The following is a 26,863-nucleotide window of genomic DNA, read 5'->3' on the forward strand; positions in this document are numbered from 1 at the left end:
TCCTCTTTCTCCACATCCTCTCCAGCATCTGCTGTCACCTGAATGTTTGATCTTAGCCATTCTGACTGGTGTGAGGTGGAATCTCAGGGTTGTTTTGATCTGCATTTCCCTGATGATTAAGGATGTTGAACATTTTTTCAGGTGCTTCTCAGCCATTTGTTAATCCTCAGGTGAGAATTCTTTGTTCAGCTCTGAGCCCCATTTTTTAATGGGGTTATTTGATTTTCTGGAGTCCACCTTCTTGAGTTCTTTATATATATTGGATATTAGTCCCCTATCTGATTTAGGATAGGTAAACATCCTTTCCCAATCTGTTGGTGGTCTTTTTGTCTTATTGACGGTGTCTGTAGCCTTGCAGAAGCTTTGCAACTTTATGAGGTCCCATGTGTTGATTCTCGATCTTACAGCACAAACCATTGCTGTTCTATTCAGAAAATTTTCCCCTGCACCCATATCTCCGAGACTTTTCCCTACTTTCTCCTCTATAAGATTCAGTGTCTCTGATTTTATGTGGAAATCCTTAATACACTTAGATTTGAACTTAGTACAAGGAGATAGGTATGGATCAATTCACATTCTTCTACATGATAACCACCAGTTGTGCCAGCACCATTTGTTGAAAATGCTGTCTTTCTTCCACTGGATGGTTTTAGCTCCCTTGTCGAAGATGAAGTGACCATAGGTGTGTGGGTTCATCTCTGGGTCTTCAATTCTATTCCATTGGTCTATTTGTCTATTGTTATACCAGTACCATGCAGTTTTTATCACAATTGCTCTGTAGTACAGCTTTAGGTCAGGCATGGTGATTCCACCAGAGGTTCTTTTATCCTTGAGAAGAGTTTTTGCTATCCTAGGTTTTTTTTTTTTTTTTGGTTTTTTTTTTTTTTTTTTTGTTATTCCAGATGAATATTCCGATTGCCCTTTCTAATTCTTTGAAGAATTGAGTTGGAATTTTGATGGGGATTGCATTGAATCTGTAGATTGCTTTTGGCAAGATAGTCATTTTTACTATATTGATCCTGCCAATCCATGAGCATGGGAGATCTTTCCATCTTCTGCGATCTTCTTTAATTTCTTTCTTCAGAGGCTTGGAGATTTTATTATACAGATCTTTCACTTCCTTAGTTAGAGTCACGCCAAGATATTTTATATTATTTGTGACTGTTGAGAAGGGTGTTGTTTCCCTAATTTCTTTCTCAGCCTGTTTATCCTTTGTGTAGAGAAAGGCCATTGATTTGTTTGAGTTAATTTTATATCGAGCTACTTCACTGAAGCTGTTTATCAGGCTTAGGAGTTCTCTGATGGAATTTTTAGGGTCACTTATATATACTATCATATCATCTGCAAAAAGTGAGATTTTGACTTCTTCCTTTCCAAATTGTATCCCCTTGATCTCCTTTTGTTGTCGAATTGCTCTGGCTAGGACTTCAAGTACAATGTTGAGTAGGTAGGGAGAGAATGGGCAGCCTTGTCTAGTCCCTGATTTTAGTGGGATTGCTTCCAGCTTCTCACCATTTACTTTGATGTTGGCTACTGGTTTGCTGTAGATTGCTTTTATCATGTTTAGGTATGGGCCTTGAATTCCTGATCTTTCCAAGACTTTTATCATGAATGGGTGTTGGATTTTGTCAAATGCTTTCTCTGAATCTAACGAGATGACCATGTGGTTTTTGTCTTGAGTTTGTTTATATACTGGATTATGTTGATGGATTTCCTTATATTGAACCATCCCTGCATCCCTGGGATGATACCTGCTTGGTCAGGATGGATGATTGTTTTGATCTGTTCTTGGATTCGGTTAGTGAGAACTTTATTGAAGATTTTTGCATCAATATTTATAAGGGAAATTGTTCTGAAGTTCTCTATCTTTGTTGGGTCTTTTTGTGGTTTAGGTATCAGAGTAATTGTGGCTTCATAGAATGAGTTGGGTAGAGTACCTTCTTTTTCTATTTTGTGGAATAGTTTGTGAAAAACTGGGATTAGATCTTCTTTGAAGATCTGATAGAACTCTGCACTAAACCCATCTGGTCCTGGGCTTTTTTTGGTTGGGAGACTATTAGTGACTGATTCTATTTCTTTAGGGGATATAGGATTGTTTAGATCATTAATCTGATCTTGATTTAACTTTGGTACCTGGTATCTGTCTAGAAAGTTGTCCATTTCATCCAGGTTCTACAGTTCTGTTGAGTATAGCCTTTTGTAGAAGGATCTGATAGTGTTTTGGATTTCTTCAGGATCTGTTGTTATGTCTTCCTTTTTTTTTTCTTTTTATATTTTTTATTAGGTATTTTCCTCATTTACATTTCCAATGCTATCCCAAAAGTCACCCATACCGTCCCCCCACCCCGTCCCCTATCTACCCACTGCCACTTTTTGGCCCTGGAGTTCCCCTGTACTGGGGCATATAAAGTTTGCAAGTCCAATGGGCCTCTCTTTCCAGTGATGGCCGACTAGGTCATCTTTTGATACATATGCAGCTAGAGTCAAGAGCTCCAGGGTACTGGTTAGTTCATAATGTTGTTCCACCTATAGGGTTGTAGATCCCTTTAGCTCCTTGAGTACTTTCTCTATCTCCTCCATTGGGGGCCCTGTGATCCATCCAATAACTGACTGTGAGCATCCACTTCTGTGTTTGCTAGGCCCCGGCATAGTCTCACAAGAGACAGCTATATCTGGGTCCTTTCAGCAAAATCTTGCTAGTGTATGCAATGGTGTCAGCGTTTGGAAGCTGATTTTGGGATGGATCTCCAGATATGGTCATCTCTACATGGCCCATGCTTTAGTCACAGCTCCAAACTTTGTCTCTGTAACTCCTTCCATGGGTGTTTTTTTCCCAATACTAAGAAGGGACAAAGTGTCCACACTTTGGTCTTCGTTCTTCTTGAGTTTCATGTGTTTAGCAAATTGTATCTTATATCTTGGGTATCCTATGTTTCTGGGCTAATATCCACTTATCAGTGAGTACATATTGTGTGAGTTCTTTTGTGATTCTTTCATTTCTGATTTTGTTAATTAAGATGCTGTCTCTGTGCCCTCTAGTGAGTCAGGGTAAGGGTTTATCTATGTTGTTGATTTTCTCAAAGATCCAGCTCCTCGTTTGGTTGATTCTTTTAATAGTTCTTGTTTCCACTTGGTTGCTTTTCCCCCTGAGTTTGATTATTTCCTGCTGTCTCCTCCTCTTGGGTGACTTTGTTTCTTTTTGCTTTAGAGCTTTTAGGTGTGTTGTCAAGCTGCTAATGTGTGCTCTCTCTAGTTTCTTTTTGGAGGCACTCAGAGCTATGAGTTTTCCTCTTAGAAATGCTTTCATTGTGTCCCATATGTTTGGGTATGCTGTGGCTTCATCTTCATTAAACTCCAAAAAGTCCTTAATTTCTTTCTTTATTCCTTCCTTGACCAAGGTATCATTGATCAGAGTGTTGTTCAGTTTCCACGTGAATGTTGGCTTTCTATAATTTATTTTGTTATCGAAGATCAACCTTAGTCCATGGTGATCTGATAGGATGCATGGGACAATTTTAATATTTTTGTATCAGTTTAGGCCTGTTTTGTGACCAATTATGTGGTCAATTTTGGAGAAGGTACCATGAGGTGCTGAGAAGAAGGTATATCCTTTTGGTTTAGGATAAAATGTTCTGTTGATATCTGTTAGATCCAATTGTTTCATAACTTCTGTTAGTTTCACTGTGTCCCTGTTTAGTTTCTGTTTCCATGATCTGTCCATTGGTGAAAGTGGTGTGTTGAAGTCTCCCACTATTATTATTGTGTGAGGTGCAATGTTTGCTTTGAACTTTACTAAAGTTTCTTTTATGAACGTGGCTGCCCTTGTATTTGGAGCATAGATATTCAAAATTGAGAATTCCTTTTGGAAGATTTTACCTTTGATGAGTATGAAGTGCCCCACCTTGTCTTTTTTGATGACTTTGGGTTGGAAGTCGATTTTATTAGATATTAGAATGGCTACTCCAGCTTGTTTCTTCAGACCATTTGCTTGGAAAATTGTTTTTCAGCCTTTCATTCTGAGGTAGTGTCTATCTTTTTAGTGTGGCAGTTTCTATAGGAGATAATACATATATTTACCTTGTGTAAAGATTTTCTAATTCTCCCACTTTATATTCATTTTTGGCTGAATTTTCAACAGATCTTAATATTCATTTTTCAATATCTTTCCAGTCTCAACCTGCATTGTATAACTTAATAGTTTGGGTATTACATTTTTATTAATTTATTTTAGAAGGTAGCTGTTTATTAATGAAAACTTAATGAAATTATTCAGGTATAAAATGTATTGAAATGAGTATCAGTTAATTGTTCTGTACTTATAAATGCAAGTTAGTATGCTCTGCTTTTAAGTATACAAAAACTAAATTTGAACACTTATAGTTAAGGAAGTAGTCTATATTATTCAACTGTTTATTTTAAAAACCTTATGTGAAGTCATTTCCAAATATTTGTTTTTATTCAAATAGTTTCCAAGGTGTTAATTATTTTTGACAGTAATGGCAATTGTTTATAATATACAAAAGCTCGATATGCCTTGCTCACCCATCTTCAAATGTGTTCACATTATTGCTCTTAATCTGCATTGAGAACAAATTCCTGTTGTTTTCTTTTGAGTATTTGCTGTATTAGCTCAAATCACATTAAACTATCTTACCTTTTAGAGAATGGAAAGTTATATGACTTCCCCCAGGGTTGTGTTTGTGTATTTTACATGCATATGACATTCTCAGGATAGGAATATCCTGAGAATTGGTCAGCACACTAATTCCTATCTTCATTGCAGGCCCATGGTGTGACAGTGATGTCTCCTACCACTGACATCTTTGACATGATTCCATTTTCCCCAATATCACATCAGTCTCCAACATCTGCTCGCAATGGCACACAGCTACCACCCATACCTAGCAGATCTGCTGAGACCAGTAAGTATTCTAAATATATCACTATTCTTGCTATATTTGGCTGAATTTTCAATCTTTCACATTTTGTAGAAATAAAATAGCAAGCTAACAGCTTTAATTACTGAAGTATTATGCTTATATATATGTTTCAAATTTGATTAAATCTATTTTGTTTTATAATTGAGAAAAGAATACTAAGCACAACCCTATTTGCAAATTGAACCTTATATGAACAATATTTTACTATAAAGCTACTTGCCTCATACTGTGCATTTGTGTTTATGCAATATCTTAACATTGTTAAAAATAACTAGTCATAATGTAGTTATTTTGTTATGTGTTTACTAGAGTAGTTTGCATAGTCTTGTTGTGCATTCATGAGTCTTTAGTGGAAGAATATGTAGAGTGAAAATTCTATAATTTCTATAATTCTATGATGTGTATAGCATTATATAAGGGGTTTGTCTTTGAGATACTAAATATCTAAAAATATTTTTTCAGATATAACTTCTATATATCTGTAAAAAGAAAGATTAAAATCTCCCCTTGGTATATAGAAAGCATTCAGAAGATACTCATTGCTTGGGTCTGATTATGTGTCTTAGTCAGGGTTTCTATTCCTGCACAAACATCATGACCAAGGAGCAAGTTGGGGAGGAAAGGATTTATTCAGCTTACACTTCCACATTGGTGTTCATCACCAAAGGAAGTCAGGACTGGAGCGCAAGCAGGTCAGGAAGCAGGAGCTAAGGGCCTGGGTGGATGTTACTTACTGGCCTGCTTCCCCTGGCTTGCCCAGCTTGCTTTCTTATAAAACGCAGGACTACCAGCCCAGGGACAGCACCACCCACAATGGGTCCTCCCACCCTTGATCACTAATTGAGAAAATGCCTTACAGCTGAATCTCATGAAGGCATTTCCTGAAGGGAGGCTCCTTTCTCTGTGATAACTCCAGCTTGTGTCAAGTCGACACACAAAACCAGCCAGTAGATTGCCAATTTGACAGATGACAAACACATCACTATTAAGCCTTAACCCTTACTTTCTATAAATGTCAGCTCACTGGAATTTTTCAAAGGACCAGCTCAGAATGGGCATATATGATGAACGAGATTTGTTTTTCTTTTTGCACTAAAACCCCCATAGCACACAAAGCAAAAAATAGATATTCTGGCTTACTTTTCATTGCTGTGATAAACACCATGACCAAAAGCACCTTGGGGAAGTAATGAATTATTTCAGGGGAAGTCAGGACTGGAGCTCAAGGCAGGAACAAAGCAGAGATCACATATGGAGGAACAGTGCTCACCGACTTTCTCCCTGGTTCATACTCTTAACAGCCTAAATGCAATTGTGGCCTGGGCCCTCTTAAATCAACTACCAATGAGAAACATGTCACACACATGCCCACAGTCTATAATGAAGGAGGAAGCCCCACTGTTGAGAGTACTTCTTCCTAGATGTACCAAGCCAGCAACCAAGATTCATCATCATCATCAACAAGTGACGTTACTTCAGACAGAGAGCCTTCTGTCTCATGAAGGAGACATTAAAGTAAATACTAATACATAGAATAGGTGAAAGTATGTGTGACATCTAAAATATGTAGATAACCCCAATTTTTCAATTAAAAACACAGGCAGCAGATATACCATACAAGAAGATAGTTCAACATCATTGGCTGGGTACATGAGAAAAAGGCTCAAGAGCAGTATTACTTAGATAAATATGTATCAATGCCAAATGAGATTTTACCTCACATGAATGATAATTTTATATGTATATATATATATATATATGTATATATATATTATGCAATTATACACACACACACACACATAATATATATATATATATATATATATATATATATATATATATATGTATGTATAAAACCCAGGACTACTAGCCCGGGACGGCGGCACTACCCAATGGGAACTCCCACCCTTGATCACTAATTGAGAAAATGCCTTACAGCTGGATATCATGAAGGCATTTCCTGAAGGGAGGTTCCTTTCAGATATTAGAGAAGGGATCCTTGTACATATTACAAAGATTAGGAGGATAAACCAATACAGATATGAAAAAAAAGTATAGAGATTTTTCAAAAAGCTAAAAGCTAAAACAAAGTACTACCATGCAATCCAACTATTGTAATACCTGCTGTGTGTCTAAAGGAGGTGATACCAGCCTGTTCCCAAACATAAGGCTTAATTGTCAATAAGTAGAAAGAAACAAAGTTCTTTTGTTTGTTTTGTTGCTTGGTTGCTTGGTTTTGTTGTTATTGTTGTTTTGTTTGCTGTGTTTTCTTTTGTTTTTGTTTTTGTTTTTTCGCTCTTGCAATGTTTCTGTCCCCTGTTCTGCAATGTTCCCTGAGCTTTGGGAGTGAAGGTAAGAGTGTCTCATAGGTGTATCCACTTCGATTGGACTCCAAAATTCTATGGTCTGAGTGGTTTTCTGTTGTAAAGAGTAGTTTTGAAACCTAACAAACTACTCTGCTAGTGAAGTCTTGGCTATTGTAGGAAAATCTACAATTTTTAAATTTCAAAACCAGCATAAACCCTAACAACAATCTATAAGCATTTGTTCTTATACCCACGGATAAGGATAGCCTTGACCCCTCTCAAGGAAACTTTGGCTATTCTTTGGTGACAGAAGCAATGCTTATTCTCAAGTGTTTGTAGGGTGCTACTTAAAGTACATGTGGGTAGCTGTTTAAAGTATGTATAAGCACAGAATGGATTCTTTAAAAATAAATTTTGGAATTATAATATATTTATACTATTTCCTCCCTTCCTTTCATCTCCCAATCTGCTATATACCCCTATTGCTCTTGTTCAAACTCTTGACTTTATAAATTGTTGTTACATGTGTATGTGTATCCATGTGCACAGACATGTGTATTCCTAAATAAAAACTTTCTAGTCAGGATAATGTTACATATGTTTAGGACTTAGCATTTGTTACTGGATAACCAATTGCTGTACTCATCCTTCAGAATGTTAAAATAAAAATCTGTTTCTTCATAACTCAATTAATATGAATACAAGCTGTGTGCCTAGATTGGGCAGATCTACCTCTACACTATCATCTTCCCCATATAAGAGACACCTTATAACTTGTGGTTTCTCCAGGCCATATACTCTCTCTCTCTCAACACAAAACAGGGTAGCAAAACAGGAAGGAGTCTACTTCTAACTAGGCTTTGTCTACTCAAGTTTACAGAACCTTCCAAAATTGCGCTGTCAGTTTTTGACACACAGACTTGGGACAGTGTACTTTCTTTCTTTTTTTTTTTTAAAGATTTATTTATTTATTATATGTAAGTACACTGTAGTTGTCTTAAGACACTCCAGAAGAGGGAGTCAGATCTCATTATGGATGGTTGTGAGCCACCGTGTGGTTGCTAGGATTTGAACTCTGGACCTTTGGAAGAGCAGTCGGGTGCTCTTACCCACTGAGCCATCTCACCAGCCCTACAGTGTACTTTCAATCCTTAAAAAAATTAAAATTTCCTTAATAGTAATTTTCAGTCATTTTCACTCTGCTCTTATGAACCTATTCTTTGGAGTGTTACTAATTGGATGCTGCTCCTTGTGAATTTGCACTCTCCCTCCTCTTCCTCTTCCTTTTCTTTTTCTCCCCTCCCCTCTCTTCTTTAATCTCCTTTTTAATCCTTATGTCTGAAGTGTTGTCACTTACCTGTTATTAATCATTAATACCATTCTTTTGTATTAACTTGAGTACTATGCTCTTGACTTCGAGAATCTTTTTTCTTTTCCTGATTTTTCTTTGATTTATACATCCTAATATTTTCTGTGGATACACTATGCCTTTTTATATTTTATGCCTCAGAGAAAATAAGTTATAGATCTTTAGTTGACGCAGTACTCTTTTCTCTGTGCCCACCCTTTCCCCATCTTACTTCTAGTTGTTCTTGGCTCTATTTTCCACACAAGTAGTTTTCCTTAAATAATCTCCTATTCTTTACTACTTAGAATGAGGCACTGGCTTCAAATCTCCAATGCCATTTAGGTGATTTAGACTGGATTTTACGTTAAGAAGGGTTATGAAGAGTATGTAAAATAAAAACACAATTTGAGTAATTAGAACACGTCTGAAATTATACCAGTATAATATCATTCCCTAAAATGTATGGAAGAAAATTTAAAAATAATTATGATAGACTAGATTATAATCATAGTAAAAAATTCTTACCTCTTATGGCAACTGATAGAAAATACAGTCAAAAAAATCAAGAATGTAACTTTAAATGAATATGGATTTTTGTGAAATAAAAAGAACACAAGTTTAATAAGATAAAAAAAAATCTGTTTCTTACATTTGAGAACTCCCATTAAAAAGTTGGTTTAGTGTGATCTACAAAAAATTACATCATTTCATGCTGCCCAATATAAACTGTCTTGAATTTTTTCTTAAAAGTGAGATTCAAGTTTATGAACTACAAGTGAAGAGCTAACTTACAAATTCTACATGCTCCTTTGCCATTCTGTTGTCAGACAGCAACAAATGGAATTAAAGAAATCTCATATGCAATCATATTAAGATTAGTAAATTCTACAATAGAACATCAGTGCTGTAATAATTCAATAGTTCAATGTTAGTAATGTTAAGAAGTTATACCAAAGACATAGAAAATACTCTAGAAAGTAACTCATCATGGCCACAGACATTTTGCCATTATGATTTTGTTGAGACAGGCTATTACTCTTTAGCCAAAGCTAGTTTTGAACTTTTTAGGACTGCCCCTACTTCCAGGGAATGTATTATAGATATGAACCACTATTCATGACAAAAAAATGTTTAATAATAGCTTTATTGACTATTTGAAGATGTTACACAATATATTCTGATCATATTTCTCCGTCTCCTGCCTGTAACTCTTCCCAGATTCAGTTCCAACTCCCTAACTTTTCTCAACTTCATGGCTTCCTCCTCCTATTCATATAATTTATCCAGCCAAATTTGTGTTGCTCTGAGAAATGTGGGTCCATTCATAGAAGATACACCCTGTAAGAAAACTGGCTCTCGCATACCTAGAAGTCAACATATATAAATAATTCCTCAACTAGAAGTCAGAAGCTCATGGCGCCCTTTCTTTTCCATGCTGAAATGTTAACTTGCTTGATGTTGAGCAGAACATCCCAGCCAATGGGAGTTTATGAGTACAGTGATTCCATCCTATCTGCATGACACTGCTTTGTCCCACTCCTTCCTAATCTATGGACAGTCTTTCTATCTCCTCTTCCAAAATTCTTCCTAACTTTAAGGGATGAATCATTTAGATAACTCATTTGTGGATGAGTACTTTAACAACGTTTATTCTCTACATTTTGATCAGTTGTGATATTATGCATTGATCACCATATATTGTACAAAGAGGCTTCTTTAATGAAGTATGAAAGTTACACTAATCTACAGGCATAGAAATCTGAATTTAGAAGGCAGCTTAGTGTTTGGTCATTTTGGTAGAATAATAGTAGTTTCAATTTGGGGCCTGTGATCTCTTCAATCATGGGTTCTTAGTTGGATTAGTAGAACCAGATATGTTTTTCTTTCTCCTATGGACCAGTCCTTAAATTCAATCTAAAAGCAGTTAGTTACCAGCATAACAATTATTGCACTATTGAATTCATGACTATATCTTACCACATCAATCATTATCACAGTTCAGAGAATTCACAACTGGATAAGACTGTTAATAATGTTTTTTTTCTCTTAGTAGCCAAGTCTAAATAGCCATGGTACTATGAAAGCTAGCCAGGTTGACTAAAGCTTCCTTGTCAGTGCCAACTTGATTTCTCCATGTCATGTGATCCAAGTGTGTAATTTCTTCAGCAATAGCATCTTTATATAAAGGTCTGATTATCAAACAAGAACTCTAGTGTTGTGGTTTAAATAGGAATGGTCCACATAGACTGCTGTCTGAATGCTTGGCCCATAGGGAATAGCACTATTAGGAGATAAGGCCTTGTTGAAGTAGGTATAGCTTTGTTAGGAGTGTGTCACTATGGAGGCAGGCTTTGAGCTATGTTGAATCTATGCCCAGTGTGGCACACAGTCACTTCCTACTGCCTGGAGATCAAGATGTAAAACTCTGAGTTACCTCTCCAAGACCATGTCAGCCTGCATATCTTCCAGGACAATAATGAGCAAACCTTTCAGCTGTAAGCCAACCCCGATTAAATGTTTTCCTTTGTAGGAGTTGCCACATTCATGGTGTTATTTTTTTTTTCACAAAAATAAAAATATAAGCAAGACAGATGTTGGTAGCAGGTACTGAGGCACTGCTGTGATAGGCATGACTATGCTTTTGTTTGGAAGCATTTGGAGATTGGAATTTTTTATTAGAAAAACCATTGTATGCTTGAAATAGGTCTTAATTGGCTATCCTAATAGAAGCATGGAAGACAGTAGTGCTGAGTTGATTTGTGGGTGCCGGGATCAAGAGGCTTCAGAAAAGAATTGTGTTAATATGAAGTCTAGAGACTATTCCTGTAATATTTCGGTGAAGAATGTGGCTGCTTTTTGGCCTTGTCTGAAAACTTTACCTCAGGCTAAATTGAGAAGTTCTGAATTAGTTGCGTTGCAGAAAAATTTCGGAACATCTTAGTACTGTTTCTGTCATGTGGTTACTACTGTTCACTCTTATGAAGCTCTAATGAGAAGGAGAAAGCTGCTTAAAGAGAACTAAAAAATGCATAGTTCGAGTAGAAAAGGGGCATCGTGAATTGGAATGGATCTAAATCCTGTGTTCAAGGAGATAAACAGATTAAAGAAAAGCCTCATGCTAAATGCAATAAAAGGAGTGTGAACTCAGGGCAAGACCACACCCAGCTAAGCTTCCAACTTGTCAAAAGAAATGAAAGAAACTCTTAGAGTCATGTGTGGTGGTGCACATACCTCTATTCCTACCACTGCAGAGACAAAGGCAGGCAAATAGCTGAGTTCAAGGCCATCGTAGCCTATAGAGCAAGTTCTCAGGCAACCAAGCTTAGGAAATAAAGGGATCCCTCACACACACACAAACACACACACACACACACACACACACACACAGAGAGAGAGAGAGAGAGAGAGAGAGAGAGAGAGAGAGAGAGAACTGGTGAAGATGTTATTGAATATGGGGGCTATGTTCTGGCCCCAGCCAGCAACAGAACTTGGCAGATTTGGCCACATGGTTTGTCTTTAGAGTCAAGGATAGAAGAAAGAACTTTTGGATTTTCCCTCCATGGCTAAGGAAAGCTGCTGAGAGCAGGCATATGTCAGGGTGTTCCTTCATGGAGGCCTAGAGAAATCATTGCATGGGCCTGTGCCAATATATTCTGAAAAGTCTGTGATCTGGGATCTGCTTTTTTATTTTATCTTATAGGAGAGTACAGTTAAGAGATTGCATGAGTCTCAGAAGAGACTTTGACATTTAAACAGGGTTGATATTGAAAGAAACTATAGGGACTTTTGAAATTGGACTGAATAAAATTCTGCATTATGCTGTACCTACAAGTTTGGGGGTGGGGGGCAAGGAGTAGAATATGGTGGTTTAGTCTCACTGAATCCTTGGCCTACAGGAAATGACACTATTAAGGGGTAAGGCCTTGTTGGAGAAAATATGTCACTGTTGGGCAGACTTTGAGGTTTCCTATGCTCAACTTATGTCCATTGTGGCACATAGTCACTTTCTACTGGCTACAGATCAAGATGTAGCCCTCTCAACTACTTCTCCAGCACCATGTCTGCATGCATACCACCATGTTTCATGCCATGATGATAATAAACTAAACCTCTGAAGTGTAAGCCTGCCCTAACTAATTTTTTTCATAAGAGTTGCCATGCTTGTGGTGTTTCTTTCCAAAAATAAAACCCTTAGTTTATAGTGGCATTTCTTCCTTTTGGGAGGGGGTAACTACTAGATGCCCCTGATAAACTTCTCAGGTAGATATTGCTCATTTGATATTGGCTTTTATATTTATCAATCTATGGTGCCTGGAAGGAACCTTATCCTCTTGTGTTGCATAACTGCAATTAAACTCATTTATATAAACACAGAAATACACACATGAAGCTTATAAAGTAATAGGGTTCAACATGACTTTTTAATACACCATTATGTTTAGTTATGCTTCCTCCAAACCTCCCTCTTCTCTGTCCTACTCTCCCACTCCTCTTTCTCCCTAAACTTCCTTCTACATTTTCTCTTTCATATCACCTATGTTCACCACTACTCCCTTTCCTTAAGATCTTTCTTCACTTTCCTCACCAGTAATCCATTTTTAGTTTCCTAGTTGTTCCAGATACTCCAAGTTAAACATACAAATACAAATATTTGTCATCAATATTCACATGTGAATAAGAATATATAACACTTGTTTATGGCAATACTGCCCCTAAATGTGACTGAATCCATCTTGCCAGAGAATTTTTATATCACAAAATACGTTTTTCCTTACTCGGCTCAAGAATAAGCAGCAGAAAATGTACGTATCAGTAGCTCATTTGATCCTGTGAATACTTACATTAATATAAAAATTAAATTCATACTTTTAAGTTATACTCCTGGTTTTGTTCTATCTCAACTAATGTTTCATCATCCCTCTTACCAAGTGTTTGCTTTCTTACAGAACGGGACCTTTTTGGAGCTGAACCTTTTGACCCATTTAACTGTGGATCAGGGGACTTTCCTCCTGATATTCAGTCCAAATTGGATGAGATGCAGGTAGCTATTTTAAAGGATTGTTTATTTCTTTTAATTTGGAACAACAACAAAATGTTTCTATCAACACTCTCTCCTTTGTTGCTATGAAGGCTTGCTTAAAGCAGTTAGACTGAAAATAACTATACTTACTCTTTAGAACAGTTACATATGCTAAGGGCTGTTTCTCTCTCTCTCTCTCTCTCTCTCTCTCTCTCTCTCTCTCTCTCTCTCTCTCTCTTCCTTTCTTTTTTTGAATGAATCAATACACAATGGAAAGAAGATGGTTATTTTTAATACAAATGACAGAATTGTATTTTTTTAAATACTTATAATAAATGGTTTATTCTGAAGCAGGTGGAGAAACACAGATCAAGTTTATAACAATCTCATTTTCTTTTACATTTTAATTATTGTCTTTTTTTCTTTTTTTCTTTTATTAGATATTTTCTTTATTTACATTTCAAATGTTATTCCCTTTCCTGGTCTCCCTCCAAAAACACCTTCCCCTTATCCCCCTCTCCCCTGCTCCCCAACCCACCCACTCCTGGCATTCCCCTACACTGGAGCATTGAACCTTCACAGGACCAAGGGCCTCTCCTCCCATTGATGACCGACTAGGTCATCCTCTGCTGCATATGTAGCTGTAGCCATGAGCCCTACCATGTGTAATCATGAGAGTCCACACCATGTGAGGGAGCTCTGGGGGTACTGGTTAGTTCATATTGTTGTTCCTCTTATGGAGCTGTAAATCCCTTCCAGAACTTAAAAACTATTGTAATGAAATTGTAGTACTTTTGTCTCAATCTTAATAGTTCTGAATTTCAAAATTTTAAAGGGATAATCTTTGTAAGACTAGCTTTTTTTTTTTTTTTTTTTTTTGAGAAGAAAAACTCCTTGACTTTTGAGAAGGCAAATACCAGTGGCAACTTCTTTAGGAGGTTTCTCAAGTGTCTTTAAATTTTTCTGTAAGTTGAAAGAAAGTGGTTTTTAAAGCTTTATAGATTTTTTCCATTGATGGAAAGATTGTCATAATTCTTATTTTACATCACAAATATTCATAACTGATAAAAATTCAGAACAACATGAGTTACTTGGAACTGAATGATCAGAGAGTTGAGACATGAAAGTGAGGAGGTTGGATTATTTCTGTTTGTTGTCCCGATTAATTCACGCTTTCCTTGAGCTGCTCCGCCCCTGCACACCTACCCCCAAACCAGAGAATAAACTGGGATCTAAAGCTGGTGAGCACACTTATTTCCTGAAACAATATAAATATCCTTCCACTCAGATAAAATGATATGCTGCTGCCTTTTCTAATTATTATGTGCTTATCTTTTTTATTCTATATTTAGTAATATGACTGAATTTAAAAGGTTGAATTATTTAAAACATGCCTTAATGTTTTTAAAGAATGTATCAGAATTTCTCAAATCAATCACTTCCTATTTTTCTCAAAATTTTATTTTGTTTTATTTAAATTTACTAAAATGATTATATTTTTAAACTATTTTGAAAAAATTCATTGATGATTGAGCCATATAATTTTTATAATCATCATAATAGCAACAAAGTTCACATTAAAATGTTTAGTTAAAATAAGATGTATAGCATTTTGGAGTAAAACAAAGACCACCCAATCAACCTCTGTGAATCTCAACGTGGAGTATGCTGAATAGGAATGATCTCTCACCTTTACAGTTCAGTATCTGAAAACTGCACTTAAAAGTGACTGCTTCATGAGACAAAATACTCTGTCCTCTGAATTAGTTTCCTTTGTTGTCATCTGTGCTCATCTGAATGAGCTTTCTGGGACCACGCCTGTAGAACATGAACTTGGGAGCTGGAAGGAGTAGCCGCTCTCAGGCTGATGCCGATTATGAAGACTTTCCATGAAGTTTTGTTTTTAATAGTAAACTTAAGGCTTGAACAAGGTTTAAAGAATAAGCCTTCACCTACAGACTTTTGACCACACCAAGTTTGAGAAATGTGGTACAAGAGTGATATAGAAATGTGATAATCAGGTAATCTTGAGTGAGATCCAATGCTTTTGATTCTCAGGTTTCTAATACACTTCTTAATGTCTTTTTTTGTCCTCCTGCTTTCACGGTGGGTAGCGCCAGAGATGGTTGGTATCACATGTCATAATTTAAAGAGCTAACAAACTCTTTAAGAGCTAAAATATTTGTATTTGCATGTTTTATTAATATCTACTCAAACAAGTTTCATATGGTTGTATGTGATTAGGTCAATGTGTTTAAAGAAGTTTCATAGCTTAGGTCTTCAAGTTAATATTTCAATTATTGTCAATATTTCAAGATTCACTTTATTGTGTCTTTGTGTTAGTCCAAGACTTACAAGGATACCTTAAATAAAGTAAAATAATATTTCTTTCATTCATAGTCTACAATGATCCTAATTAATCTAATATGTACATATGGCTAATCTATCTTTTTATATTGGTGTAAAACACCAATATATTATAATAAGCAGAGTAAATAATGTCATATAGTATGTGACATTATTGGTAAATTTTGCTAAATATTTAATTTTCATTTTTATTATAGACGATTAAAACTAAATTATAACTAAGAGTTTCAGTACTGACTTTGAAATTTTAGGAATGTCTATAATATGTAAGAATTAAAGCAGAAATGTTAAGCTATATTTTGTATCAATTAGTTGAGCAATTTAATATATTTTTTAAAAATCAATCATATAGTTATTTGATATGATATAATTTAAACTGTAAGGTACTTGTCTTTCTCAGAGAAAGGAATAAGATAGTATTGATAGCTGTGAGGATATTTTATAAATTGCAAAAATGAAATAGAAGTTGAGGGGAATAACTCAGTTGACAAAGTGGTTTCCATGCAAACATGAGAATCTTAGTCTCAGAACTCAAAACAAAATTCAGGGTAATTCCATCACTACAAAGACAGAGACAGGATATTTCCTGGGGTATATTGGCTAGGCAATATAGCCTACCTGGGAAGTTTCAAGCCATTGACATGGAAGACATTCCTCAAAAATAACAGTCAACCTTGATCTCTGGCATTCATATATGCATGTACACCCATACTTGCACAACACATACAACTGCACCACAGGAATATACAAATCTCACACATACATGAACATGCATGCTCACACAAGCATGTACACATGCATAAAACATTGTAATATGGTTTCAAACAATAGCAAATCTACAAAAGACCAAAGAATTGCACACAAATATCAAGTCAACTGCTTAAAAATTTAGGAGCCTATGTATAAATGAAATATAAGCAATACCTTCAGGCCAATGTCTCAAGGAGGTTTGATGGCATTCCTGGGGAATGATGTCCAAAATCGGTCTCTAGCTTCCATATGTATTCATAAACATGTACATGCAAATCTATATAGACACATGCACCTACATCCATCTGTATATTTAAAGGAGCAGACAAATGACTGGGAGGCCAAACATTCATTGCATGAATAATAAGCCTTGACTCAGAGAAAAGAGCCACAATAGTCTAACCCATGTGTGAATGTAATCAAAGTAGACATACAAATAATTTTTAAAAAAATCTAAGTGCCATTTTTAATTAACATCCAATTTTTTAAATAAACAGTATGAGTGAAATTGTGGAGAAGCATGAAGTCTAAATGCTTGCTAGATCAAGGTTGGATCACAGCTTAGCATCTCTACAGGAAGTCATACTAATTTGATACTAAACTTATACTAATATTTGCATTTATATTTTCTATACTAATTAAAATGTGAATATGAACAAACAATTCTAAATGTTTTAAATTTTTGCACATGAAATTGTGTTATTGGCCTTATTCATGATTGTAAAGTAATGGAAATAAATTGATACTATAAATATTAATACTTTGTTGTAGTCAGAATAAATTAGTTCGATTAGAAATCTAAAGTAGAAAGTTCTTTTAGACAATAGAATTGAAAAATATAGGTATTGTTTTATAAAAAATAATGCTTCTGCCCTTCTGAAATTGAAGATATAATTAAGGGCTCACCTCATTATCTGAGCATTTAGGCCATAGGAGTTCTATTTTCTTTCTTTGTGCTCTTCTCTGTTTCAAAACAGAAAACTACAGTTCAACGAATTGTTTCACATGAAAAGAATAAGATTAATGTTTTAACTAATTATGAAGTAATTCTTTCATGAAACTAGTCCTAAATTACATTAAGTAAATAGGTAGGAGACTTTTTAAGCCACATTTTAAAACAGAGATTTAAAGATTCAGGAGAGAAGTCACAATTCATTACATCATGAACTAAAAATAAAACTGCTGAAGAAAGGTCGATAAATGTACAGGGAATTTTATTTCAGGAGGAAAGAAAACCAGTGAGCCTACAAGAACATATCTCTTAGTTGATGATTAGATGAGGCTAAGCAATTTACAGTAGTAATGCTATTCTAAGTGGTTTGCCAGCACTTTTTTTTATCACCTATTTATAATCATCTATTATTCAAAATATACTAGATGACAATGTACAAGTCTTCAGATAGAAAACAGATATTTGAAAAAATAGTATTATTTTTAGTATTCACTTTTAAAACTATTTTCTGTTCATAAATATATATAATGCATAGTTCTTGTTATAATATAGGCTTTAAAATGATTAAAAACCACTATGACCATTACCCAATTGAATATGATTTGCATCTAAATTGTGGGAAGAAGTTTATAAACCTTTCTAGTACTAACACTGCGATGTAGTCTGTGTGCAATAAACATAATGAGGGTCTATGAACATTGACTATAGAGGTGATTTCTTCTGTATATGATAATGTTTGTATTATACAACTATAAATATATTAAATACTGACTGTAAATGAAAGTAATGAGGTACTATCACAGTGACTTCTAAAGAAACCTACAATGTCACCTTTATTTCCACTGATTAACACATATATGTTCTTCTTTGTTAGCCAATGTGCATTGATTAAGAGGGAAGATGAGGTTGCAGAAAGATTGGAGTATCAGAGACAGTTTATAATTTGTTTCTTTGAAAAGTAGAAAAAAAGCCAGGTGTAATGGCACATTCCTTCAATCTCAAAATCCAGAAGGCAGAGGCAGGTTGATCTCTGAGTTCAAGGTTACCCTAGTCTACAAAGTGAATTCCAGGACAGCCAGGGTTGTTCATAGAAACCATGCCTCAAAAAAATCAAACCAAGCCAAACATCAGCCCTGTCTCCAACCAAGTAACAAAAAAGAAGGAAGAATAAAAGGAGAGAAATGTAAAGAGAGAGAATTATTCTTTTAACATTCATAATTAAATGGCATCTTACCCTCAAAAACATGCTAGGGTATCAGAATTTAAAGACAAGACTATCAAAATTTATATATATGATAGACAGTTGCTTCATAGATATAGATAGATAGAAAGATCAATAGATAGATAGATAGATAGATAGATAGATAGATAGATAGATAGATAGATAGATAGGTAGATAGATGATTAATAGATAGATGATAGATAAATCAAGAATTACAAAAAAAAGGAGGCCATGAATTTGAAAGAGGGGAAGAGGTGGTATATTAAGGTTTTACAGGGAGAAAAGGGATAGGAGAAATGATGTAATTATATTTATAATTTCAAAACTAAAAATAATAGCAAAAATGTTTAGAAAGAAAAAGTAGCAGCAGAGCTGACGGGCAGCTTTCAGATGGTATAGTGGCCCATGGTACTCCATCCTGATAGGAGCATGGTGCTGGCCTGGGAAAAGTATTTTACCCAGGATGTGGACTGTTGTAGCCAGAAGGAAAATTATGAATGTTATCAGGATTCTGTAAACTCTCACTCATAGAGGGACTGGACAAGTAACTTACTATTTACTCTCGAAGAGGACCTGAGTTCATTTTCCAGCACTGACATAAATGGCTCCTCTACAAATCAAAAATGGAACTATCTACAACTTCCGTTCCACAACATGCAGACATTTTTAGTCTTCTAGTTATAAACCTATGTGCACACACAAACACACACACACACACACACACACAATTTTTAAAACTAGTAATAAATTACAGTAAAATGAAGTATTAAAAATGACTACTACAAAAAATGGATGTCTTAAACTATATGTCATGTCTCAAATTGGTATTTTATTTTATTTCTCATGCACATTCATTTCATATACTTAAGACAGAAAAATGTCCCATAGTATAAAAGAACTCATAGAATTTTATCTGTGTGAAATTTTAATAAGCCAAACTTTGAATTTATTTTAAACATAAATATTATAACTTGTTTATAGTAATTTTTGCTTATTGATATGATTATATGATTTTTATGTCATTAGTGTTTACACTTTAACAATTTTATTCTACTTTACAGGAGGGGTTCAAAATGGGACTAACTCTTGAAGGAACAGTGTTTTGTCTCGACCCATTAGACAGCAGGTGCTGACGTCATGAATGAGTGATCCTGACATGCTTAATTTGTTTATTTACATATATGTCATTCATTATTTTAAGACAGCTATTATACTTGTGCCAATATATTTTTGAATATCTAAATGTTTTTAGATCTGTTGAAGTAACAATATCCTTACTTTCACTGTTGATTTATCTTTTATTTTAAACAGGACTTAGTATAATGTATATTGGACTTTTATGTTCCCTTTTACATTGTGGGTGAATTTATAATTGAAAAACAGATTTTCCGGCTTTGTCTGAATTTTAAACTATCATTACCTTGACATTTATGCTCATTCTCTAGGACATTAGTTCATTATCCTTTTCCCAAAAAGCCATACCTTGATATCATCTAAATATCTGAAGAGACAGGCCAATATATATGTTCTATTTTGACAACAATAAATAGGCTACCAGTGATTAGCTCTATGTCATTTTGTGAATAAAAGGTTTACCTCATTATGAAAACGTAAAGTTTAGCTATTATGCTACAATCTTACTAAATTCTATCTGGTAAAATAAGAATATAAGTTTTAGTAGTAATCACAGAAAATATATTTAAACTATTAGTAAATATGAAATAATAATTTCAGTCATTTAAGTTATATTCTAAACATGTTTAATTTGTCTCAAAAGTAACAGTTGAGGAAAAATTGCTTCTTTGGAAAACTTAAAATTTCCTTTCTAATGTGCTGTCATATTAGTGTATCACTGGGCTAACATCTGCTCGAGTATTTTAAGAAATGAAGTTTTTACTTTCTACAGATGTGATGCCTATTGCCTGTTTTTATGTTACCAATATTCTGTAGTTATCATGTGATATCGTATTTCTTTCACTAGTCTTATGCCTCAATGCCATACTAATTTTCATCCTTTAAATTTTTGGTGGCATATTTTATTTAAATTTGAACAATTTAACAATTTTAATTTTCATTTGCTCTGTTAAAGTCAGAATTTCATTTTTCACACACACACAAAAACTCATCAGCTTTATCATGAATATGAGCAATAAAACTCCCCAGCACTCATTCTGATGTACTAATGAACCTACCCTTTGAAAACATATGCTTCCACAACATTTGCCCATATTATAAAATGCTACCAGTGCAGAAAAAAATTATTGTTGAAAGTTCTGATGTGGTTTATCACAATAAAAGAAAAATAAAGTAGTGAAAATCTGGGTTTAGTTTGTGGGAATTTTATCAAAACTAATTGGATATGTTACACCTGGAGTTTTATGGAAGTGTTAAAGGTTCCTTTCCATTAGGAGCAGAGCAGAAATCAAATGTGCTTATGTAATTTTATGTTTGAATGATGATGCCCTATGGCATACATATGGCATTCCTGCTCATGTTCTGTTATACCTGCTAAGTTAGACCTTAATTAGCAGGTACTGTGTATTTCATCAGGAAGTCTTTGTAGTTCTAGATACTCAGCTAGTATTTTGGAATTTGTATAATGAGAATGTGTAGAAGCCATCTATATGGCTTTTTTAAAAACAGAATTTGTTATTTTTATTGTACTTTTAAAAGCTTTATGTAATAGGTATATATTTAGCAAACATTTAGTATCAATTGTAACACAATAGAATACTAAGATGATATTTGCACATTTATGATATGTTACTTACCAGTTTTTAATGGTGACCTGTTCTGCTACTGGCATGATCAAATAGTAGATAGAATTGGTCATTAATATGAACATTAACTTCACCAGTGAATTTTTATGAAGACATGATTGGAAATTTAATTTCTATGTAGACTCAATGATATGTATGATTTTGCTAAGAATAAAAGATTTTAAATAAATTAAACTGTATGATATGCTCACTTAATAATTACAAATATATTCTAAAGCTACATATTTAATTGTTATTCACAAGTTGGAGCTGGGAAGAGGGAGAGAGAGAATTTAACTTGTGTCTTATCCTTAGCCCACACACATCTCCGTTCCATGAGTAAATCGGACTCAGTTCTGTGAACATGGATTTGGTGTTGATCATGGCAAAGGTCAGAGTTTGGCTTATTTTAGCAGAAACATCTGATGCAATAATTGTATAAAGATCAATTTTAAGAATTGATTGTTCCTTTAGAGTTTTTTGGCTGATAGTCTTCTAAGTGAACTTTATAATAAGACTGTCACATATTGTACAATCTGGAAGAATTTTGATCCTCTCCCAAACATTGTTTAAATATATGGGTCTCATATACACTGTCTTTGAAAACTGAATTATGCACCAATTTATTCAATAAAATCTATATATCATTACATTATCTTATTACATATGTAATATAGGTGGGAAAATATTGAGGAAATTTGTTAATATATATTAAGCTGGCAGAATTCTTAATTTCAAAGAAATTATGTGTGTGTGTATGTATGCACATATGGGTTAACAAATTGAATGCAGTTTATTTATCAAAATATCACATAAACCAGCAACTTCTGTGAGAGTACAGACAATAAACTAGGCTTAAATATGGTTACCATGAACTGGCTACTGATTTCAGAATATCCCATAAGAGGTTTATCTGGACAGGACACTAAAATTTTTTGTTATTTATTTTTAGTTCTTGCAGTAGATTTGATTTTTTTTTTCTAATAAGAAAATGTGAACCTAAAAATGGCTCTTGAGTAAAGATGCCTGCCACCTAGCTTGATGACCTCAGTTATATATTTCAATAGGAAGTGGAAGTCAATTCTTCTAAGCTGTACTCTTCACATGTATGCTATACCCATGTGCCTGCCCCTGTGCACACAGGTAGATACACATAAACATGTAAAGTTAGTTGTTAAAATATTTTTAAAAAATCTTTAATCATATAATGTAAATTCATACTGAAGTGGATGTTCTGACAACTTTATAATGTTGCATTTCTAAATACTGCTACATATTACCATTTTGGTACTCCCATAACTGAAACAAATTTTGGCTATTAATATTTTTCTGTGCCAGTATTTCTATCTATAGTTTCAACTTTAATATTGATGCAAGATTTTGGATGTCAGCCTCTGTTAAATTACTTGCAGGGTCTTGGATTGGCTTTACATTTTGACAACTTAAATCTGAGATTCCACCTAAACTACCCCCTATGCAAACATCTAGAGAGCTACTAATGTGATCATGGCTGGCATTGACCTCCATTCTCATGTGTTCTGAGTAGTGGCTTCATCCTAGATAATTTAAGACAAATGATTGAAGCATTTGTTATTGAAAACTATTATAATGTTTTAAAATAGATAGCTCATAATCATAGACAATTTTTATTATATGGTGTTATGTAGAAACCATGATATCCTGGTTCTGAAATTCTATGCACAGAATTACTTTATATTCAGCTACAGTAAAATCTTTTACTTAAGCAAATACACTAATGTCTAAATACATTTCTAGGCTTTCATGAAATTTTTTATGAACTATAGATATTACTTTCATATTAGGCTGTTGCCATTCTCCAAAACAACTTTCTACATAGATTATTTTATATTGATTTATATTTAAATTTATTTTGTTTAGATATTATATTATCATTATATCACTTCCACCTTTCTTTTTTCTCCCTCCAAATGGTTCCATATGTCCCTTTTGGCTATCATACAATGATAACATATAATGTATAACCTCCTTCTTTCACTAATTGTTGTTACACACATGTATGTATATGTATATGATGTATATGTATGTGTACATATTCCTGAGCACACTCTGCTCCGTCTGTATATTACTTGTGGGTATGCTTTCAGGACTGATCATTTGCTATTGGGTAGACAATTTATGTGCTCTTCCCTTAGAAAGACTATTTCTCTCACTCTCAGAAAACCTTATTCAGTTGTCCATAGTTCTTCATATACGCAACACTTTTTAAATGATAGTTAACTATTGTATTAGTCAGGGTTCTCTAGAGTCACAGAACTTATGGATAGTCTCTATATAGTAAAAGAATTTATTGATGACAACTATTATATAGATGATTCACTAAATATGGATGAAGGAAGGAAAGTTGCCCTGCAAATTGTGTAACTTCTTTGCTGCTGAGCACAAAAATCCATCTATAAGATGTGAGACAAGGTTTCCCTAGCAGGCTTGCCCTAAACTCAGAGAGATCCACCCCCCCACCCCCCTGCCTACAGAAGGCTGGTATTAAAAACATTCACTCCTGAAGATCAGTTTAATTTTGACTGCACTGATAATTTTCTAAACTAAATAGTTGATAGCTATCTAAAAGCATGTAACAGCTATCATGGGATTGCAGGTCAAGGAACTCTGACCTAGTTGAGAAAAAAAATCAATGATTCTTTAGCTTCAGAGATTCTGAATTCTCAAAGATGAACATTACATAACTATTCAGATTTCCTATACTCAAAGAACTTTATTTGTTGAGCATGTATATCAAATATTGATAGTTTAAAACTGAAAATTTAACTGTACTTTAATTCTGCATCGTGGATACATGTTTTCCCATCAGATACAACTCTGTTTTTAAATTATTTTTCTTCCCTTAACGTTTTACTGTACCCCTTCACAAGCAATTTCATGAGAACAAACTGCAGGTTTTCCCAGTTGACTGCAACATCCCCTAAGTCTGGCAAGGGTTTTGTGTTCTATCCCTTCCAAAGGTCACTTGTTCTAGTTGAAATCATTGTCTGGATGGCCTGGAGGCAATCCAGGTCTAGTTCTTTCTTGCAAAGAAAGAAAAGGCAGGTCGTTGTCACTTGACTACAATTTGGAAAGAAAAAGAATGTAAAAGACTCTTAGGGCTGAATCTACTAATATCTGAGAGCACCTAAATCTAGACCTATACTCAATCTGCTGTTTTCCAATGTCCCTCTGTTTATTTTGCTTTGCATACACTCAAGAAGCCATCTGTTTACTCTCAGCATCTCTGTGTATTTAAAAATTACTGAATAATATGGCAGAGTGTGTACAGAGATTTTTGCAAATTTTTGGCAAAATTTAATACCCCCCCCCTCCACACACACCCCATTTAACTATTCAGCTCTTCGTCTATTTATTTTTTCTGGCTGCTTTAATGGAAGATAAATTGAGTTTTACTAGACAGTGGGAGCACAGAGGATACAGGGTGACAGGTATTGAAGGGCTGCTCATAAATCTTCTGAGATGTCAACTCATGCATAATAGCATGATTGCATAAATGTCTGACCGATTTCTTTTTCCAGACAAGTTGGATTATTTTGGGTCCAGAGAAGTAATAGGAATGATATAATTATAGGAAAAGATGTTTCTACAGTGATTGATCTCCAGGTTCCCTGTTTCATACAGTACTTACAGATTTGTTCCCTGCATGAAAAAGGGGGGGGGGATTCCTGAAAATAACCTAGCAACTCTTTCAGGATTTCAAGATTTCCACCGAGTACAAATCACTGATTGCTTTCTCAGTATCACTGGGGTTTTAAATGTTCCTAAAGACCTATGGGGGGACATGGAAATAAACTTTGGAACTCTGTGCAATTCTACTTTTGGCATAGTGTGTTCTTTAACATTAAAAAATCATGTCATGATTTAGGAAGTCATATAATGGATTATGTCTTTTCAAATTCATGAATGTTAGCTCTTGGATGCACAATTAAGTGGAACATCCTCTTAAATAAACCAACGAATTAGAAACTTTGTTGGAAAAGGTCATGTATTTCCTATATTTAATTATATCTCTTCACTAACATCTTGCAGAGTGTTATCACTCCTTAGGCAAAGTAAAACATAAATAAAAAAACACATTTCTATTTCTCTGTATCTCAGTTGCCTATTTTTATGGACATACTGGGAGGCAAACTACAGAGTGACCTAACACAAGAGCCTGTACTTCTCTTCACAGACATTCATGGCTTGCTATAATGTCAGTATCTGGAGGTAATGGTATGTGTATCAATAAAATATAAAGGCTTGAATTGAATTGATCATTAACCATTGAAAATAAAACTATAAAGCACATAAAACAAGACAACTTGGAAAAACCAAAGCAGAAGTCTTTGCATAAGCAAAAACACATGGATTCTGAGAGTTTGTGCCAAGTGTGGATTTTCTACAAATATGCATGTGTGTGCCAAGGTTTCACAGAAATAAATAAATAAATAAATAAATAAATAAATAAATAAATAAATAAATGAAAAGGTATGAGTATGACTATGGATGTGAATGTTGAAGATCTTTCTTGAAATGGAGTCAAATAATGTCATTTGGATAAGCTTTAGCTACAATGGAATCAAAATGAAGACACAATAAATGTCCTGGAATAGATGTGAGCTTTTCCAAGGACAGCACCTGATCTGCACATTTCCCAGCAATGTCCTCAGTCCTTCCTTAGCTTTAAACACAGAACTGCAGCCACAGACAACAGCTGGCTCTGCAACACTCAAGGGCTCCAGCATTCATTGGTATAGTCTACAAAGTGTTAGGAAATGTTTTACAAAATAAGAAAAGAAATTTAAAATACAGTATTTGCAAATATTTACTGTCCTATATTTTTAAAAAGACTGATTTAAAAATGTTTACCTAATCACATAATATTAATTGAGCACTTTCTAGACCAAAACATAATAAAGTCAGTGAGACCATGCAAAGCTTGTGAGTCATATGACCTAACTGAGTTTATGTAGAACACGTACATGCTCACAAAAAAAAAAAAAAAAATGCATCAAAGCCAGATTGTATCCTGCACTGTTCCCCAACCAAAAATTAGAAGGTCAAAGGAAAATTGGACCAGTCTCAAAAACAAAACCCTTTGCATGAAAATTGTCTAACAACAAACAAAATGAAATAGATGGAACAAAAAAAAAAAAGATTTTTTGTGTTTTACCA

General features: G+C 34.5%; 1 protein-coding gene across 2 annotated transcripts in view; it reads left to right on the forward strand.

Moving 5' to 3' along the window:
- Gulp1 (GULP PTB domain containing engulfment adaptor 1) overlaps window positions 1-22,266 on the forward strand; it is a 272,673-nt gene extending 250,407 nt beyond the window's left edge. The window contains exons 10-12 of one of the 2 annotated variants that reach the window (XM_085836971.1): window positions 4,784-4,922; window positions 13,541-13,635; window positions 19,967-22,266. In XM_085836971.1, the coding sequence (XP_085693097.1) occupies window positions 4,784-4,922; window positions 13,541-13,635; window positions 19,967-20,038 (306 nt within the window). In that variant the 3' untranslated portion in view covers window positions 20,039-22,266. The remainder of the gene's footprint in view (window positions 1-4,783; window positions 4,923-13,540; window positions 13,636-19,966) is intronic. The other variant, XM_021168770.3, reaches the window with a different exon arrangement.
- Window positions 22,267-26,863: the final 4,597 nt, after the last annotated feature.

This window comes from Mus caroli, unplaced genomic scaffold (assembly GCF_978045245.1).
Source record: "Mus caroli unplaced genomic scaffold, Mus_caroli_1 scaffold_1, whole genome shotgun sequence".
In the NCBI taxonomy this organism is placed as follows: Eukaryota; Metazoa; Chordata; class Mammalia; order Rodentia; family Muridae; genus Mus; species Mus caroli.